Source organism: Hipposideros armiger, unplaced genomic scaffold, assembly GCF_001890085.2.
Source record: "Hipposideros armiger isolate ML-2016 unplaced genomic scaffold, ASM189008v1 scaffold_419, whole genome shotgun sequence".
NCBI lineage: Eukaryota > Metazoa > Chordata > Mammalia > Chiroptera > Hipposideridae > Hipposideros > Hipposideros armiger.
Genome location: NW_017731769.1, coordinates 470,633 through 475,065, shown reverse-complemented (window position 1 = coordinate 475,065; position 4,433 = coordinate 470,633). Strand labels below are relative to the sequence as shown.

Genomic DNA, 4,433 nt, shown 5'->3' with positions numbered 1-4,433 from the left:
GGGTGTTTATGACGTTTGATTGTTAACGTGCATTTTAAAATTTAAGTATAGGGCCATTTGGGAGACGCTTTGAGCTTTATTGGGAAGGCACAGATATGCCAAGTGGATTGAGTGTTATTATTCGATATTGACAGAAAATACGTCTTAACAACTTACTTAATAACAAATATACGCCAAACAAATAATATTTGGCCAAAACTAGAAGTAGCCAGAAAGCGTACTTAGAGGGAAGCGGAGTACCGCGAGTGGGCGTTGTAAGGACATTTCTATATAGAATTAGGATCCCCAAATTCTGGGAGAGTTTATTGTCTGTACAGTTATCCATACTCCACTCCTTGGCTAGCGAGTTCTCTTTCGGGATGATCGTCAATAAGGGATGTCCTTGCTTCTAGAAGCAATAGTAAAGAAGAAGAAAGGGATAGAAGTACATGGAAAGATTATTTGTTCTTCCCAGTCAACCCTATTATCTCTCCAGTTAAGCAAAGCTGTGGGATTGGTTAGTATAAAGTATTTTTAAAACAGATATGGTTGTCTCTAGTGTATGCAAAAATATGGACGGTAGTACATAATGTTGTGCTTATGTGTTTGTAAAATGTCTAAAGGCCTCTAGCTTTAAGAAGGCAAACATGGCATCAACTACCCAGCGAAAAAGGATGAGTCCTAAGCCAGAGCTTACTGAAGAGCAGACCCAGGAAATCCGGGAAGCTTTTGATCTCTTCGATGCTGATGGAACTGGGACTATAGATGTTAAGGAACTTAAGGCAAGCCCTGTACATTCCTGCCTGCTGCCTGGCCTTCCCTCTGCCCCTTTGTTTTCTTTCCTTGTCGCTGCTCTACCCCTTTTGCCCTCTCCTCCCTGAAAAAAGTAACAAGGGAAGAATGTGCTGTGCTCTATTTTCCTGTCTTTACTTACCCCAAGTATTATTAAATAAAATGAGTGCAAATATCAGTTTGCTTAATGCTCTGGTGTTTCCCAGTCATTTTAACGTGATTGTGCCAGATGCTGGCCTAATGCTCTCAACGTGCATTTTTGCTCCTGCGAGGTTTAGATGAGCATATTGAGATGATCCTGTTTCCGTTGTAGGTGGCAATGAGGGCACTGGGCTTTGAACCCAAGAAAGAAGAGATCAAGAAAATGATAAGTGAAATTGATAAGGAAGGGACAGGAAAAATGAACTTCAGTAAGTTTTTGACTGTGATGACTCAGAAAATGGTAAGTTCGCTAAGATGATCAGCATGTTTTCCACCCATAATGGACACATTTGAATCTAGATATAAAAATCTCTTCCTTGAAGAAAAGTTAATATACACTGGAGAGTTCAGCTGATAAAAGATAGTATTTGTGACTGAGAATTCGGATGCTTAGGTTCTACTTGACTTTCTTCAAGGCCACAAAGTCACAGGAAAAGTAATTTTACCCTCTGTAAAGTAGTGAACATATACTGCTGTCACGTTTTTGCTATATTATCTTTCCCCAACTGATTTGTCAATGTGATAACCACAAGCAGTAAAACCTATAAACACCAACAGTATTACAGTGTCTCGCATTTTGGTAAGAAAAACTTCCTATATTGTAAAGTTTGAAATCCTTTCTCTCCCGTTTGTTATTCTGGGCAGCCTTAGCCTGAGGGCCTGTCACTCCACTGGGGAGTTGGTCTTTCAGCAGCACTTCCAAGGTTAAATTTACCCATTCTCTAATCTCTCTGGTGTCCCTCTTTTAAAGGGTCCAAAGGGTCAAGAGAGACTATAAGATGTCACCCCACTTGCCCACCTCACTGCCCTGAGTGTCATCCTACCCAGGAAGTATGTCCCCATTGGGCCATTGCTCTTTCTTCGCCCCCCCGCCCCCGGGCTCTTCCTTAGTGTGGCTCCCCTGTGCTCCACTGGCCTACTGAGACACTGAGCAGGAGCTCCATCAGTAGTAGTAACTCCATCTGTATTTCCCAGGGCACAGATCTGTTCCTACTCTAATAATCCTGTTGCTTTGAAACCATCTAATTGTATCTATATTTTTCTTCACGGGCTAACTTAAGAGATCAGGAAGCTTAACATTCTGTAACCACCCAGTAAAGCTGTCCCACATTCAAGGCTGTTCCCGAATTGCTCTTATTAGGGGTTCTCTCTACCTTTAGCTACCTTTCAGGAATATTGGGAGTTTCAGCTTTTAGAAATTTTCCTAGGGGCCGGCCGAGTGGCTCAGTTGGTTAAGAGCTCGCTCAAGAGTGAGAGCTCTGAGCAACAGTGGTTTGATGTCTGGCCTGAGCTGAGCTGCCGCTGAGCTGCCAAAAGGTGGCAGGATGGCTCAGCTTAAAAAAAGAAAAGAAAAGAAAAGAAATTTTCCTTTCTTCCTCTGTTAGAGGATTTGGGTTCCCAGTAACTCTGTATGATCTCATAACAAGTAAAACAGCCCTCTCTTTCCTTGCTGCCCCCTCCACCAAGAGGATCCCCTTTCCACCAGGTTAAGGAGTATATTCTCCCTAATGTTAACTCCGCCTTCTTCTATAGTTTAAAAACAAATCCAGTTTCTCTTTGGTTTGTACAGAAAGAATGTTTTAAATGCAGCCCTTTATATTTCGTTGTTAGCCTCTAAGTCTATAATACTGTCATTGAGTTTGTCCTCCTTTTCTACCCTGGATGATGTTTGAGCTCCTGTGACCTAGGACCTATGGCATGAAGGCCATCCTAGACCATGAGATAATGTAGAGGCAGGGCAGAGAGGCCAGGCGGGTGGGGGGTGACTACAGGACACGAGTAACTGTGGTGTTTCCCTACTCATATGTTTTCTGTTCTACTTGTGAAGTCTGAGAAAGATACCAAAGAAGAAATTCTGAAAGCTTTCAAGCTCTTCGATGATGATGAAACTGGGACGATATCCTTCAAAAATCTGAAACGTGTAGCCAAGGAGTTGGGCGAGAACCTCACGGACGAGGAGCTGCAGGTTCGTAGTATGTCAGACTGGAACGCAGAATTCCTGCTTGGAGCCCTGGGTGACTTTCCTGAGTTACGCTTTCTCTGATGCGAGTGCCACCTTGGAGGAGAACTAGTATTTTCTTGTCCCCATGCTGAGCACTTAATTTCTCTTTTGATAGTGGGACACACCTATGGGCCCTGCTCCCAGAAAAATGCACACATGGGCAGTTTTACTGACAAGTTTAGGTTTTAGGAATCACCCTAGTGAAGGTGACCTTTGGGCTCTGTTCTAGGTGATATGTGTCACAGAGGATGACTTGGATTTCAGATCACGTTCAGGAACCAAGCTATTATCAAAAGCAGCACGTTTGCATGGGATGGACTACAATTGTCTATTCATGTAACATTATAAGAGCCTGTTGCTTAGTCACAGTGTAGTTTCATTTTGAATTAATCGAACCTGAATCCTTATTGTCACACAGGAAATGATTGACGAAGCTGATCGAGATGGAGATGGAGAAGTCAATGAACAAGAGTTCCTGCGCATCATGAAAAAGACCAGCCTTTATTAAAATCATTCTCTCCTTTTCTACTGCAAGCACATATAACTAGATTTAGTGCCTGCCATTGTGTGAAACCTGGTTTTGTAGACTAAAAATTGTTTTTTTCCCCACTGACCTCCCCGTGCAACCTTGGTGACAACCTCAGACCTATTTTAGATTTTGGAAAGTGTTCTTTGCCAGTCAAGTCCTTTGTGAGGTGGCCCGCTGGTTGCTTCCATTGCCCGAAGCAGAGCCAGAGCACATTTGCGTGGAGAAAGCTTTTGCCCACCTGCCGTTCTGCCTTGTACCTCTCCACCCTTGTCACACATTCCCACATTTATGCCACCACACAAGGACTTCTTAGACAAGCACATGTTGTACCGGTGTCACCACAAGCAGCTGGCATCTTTTCGATGGTCCCGGTTTTAACTGACGCCTGAGCGCAGCTTCCTCTTTGACAAAAATCCAGTGAACTCTCTCACTTGCATTTGGAAGTGTGCTTGTGCTATTCGTTTTGTCTTACGAATAAAGCCTTTCTTATTTTGAGCTTTTGTTCTCCAAGGACGAGTTCTTTAGCCTTGACTATGAGTTACTCTTCTACACCATTGTGTCGAAGGCAGTCTGGTAGATCCCAAAGTCCTTACTCCCAGCTCCTTTGCAGCCTGTGGGCAGAAAACGAAATAACCCTTTGCTACTGGCATGAATTGGTTCTTGCCTTGGGAACCTGTTGGTGTGTAAAACTAGTAGAATTTAATTTCATGTAAGCCTAAATGATGCCCTAAAAATAGTTTTGGCAAAGTATAAGAATAAAAAAAAAGTTATTGGTAATTTATGCTTGGGCAGCTCGGGGAAAGCCAGATTATTATGACAGTAGGTTGAATTCAGCCAACCTCTAGCCAGTTTCCTTGCTGGATGGTGTCTCAGCATTGTGGCGTTGGGTTGGGCTGAGTGACCTTGTTCAGCTCCCTCCTGGCCCTACAG

General features: G+C 43.3%; 1 protein-coding gene across 1 annotated transcript in view; it reads left to right on the top strand.

Moving 5' to 3' along the window:
• Positions 1–3,998, top strand: part of CETN2 (centrin 2) — a 4,588-nt gene extending 590 nt beyond the window's left edge. The window contains exons 2-5 of the mRNA XM_019664332.1: positions 603–761; positions 1,085–1,213; positions 2,801–2,938; positions 3,393–3,998. Coding sequence (XP_019519877.1) covers positions 603–761; positions 1,085–1,213; positions 2,801–2,938; positions 3,393–3,482 — 516 coding nt within the window. The 3' untranslated portion in view covers positions 3,483–3,998. The remainder of the gene's footprint in view (positions 1–602; positions 762–1,084; positions 1,214–2,800; positions 2,939–3,392) is intronic.
• The last annotated feature ends 435 nt before the right edge of the window (positions 3,999–4,433 follow it).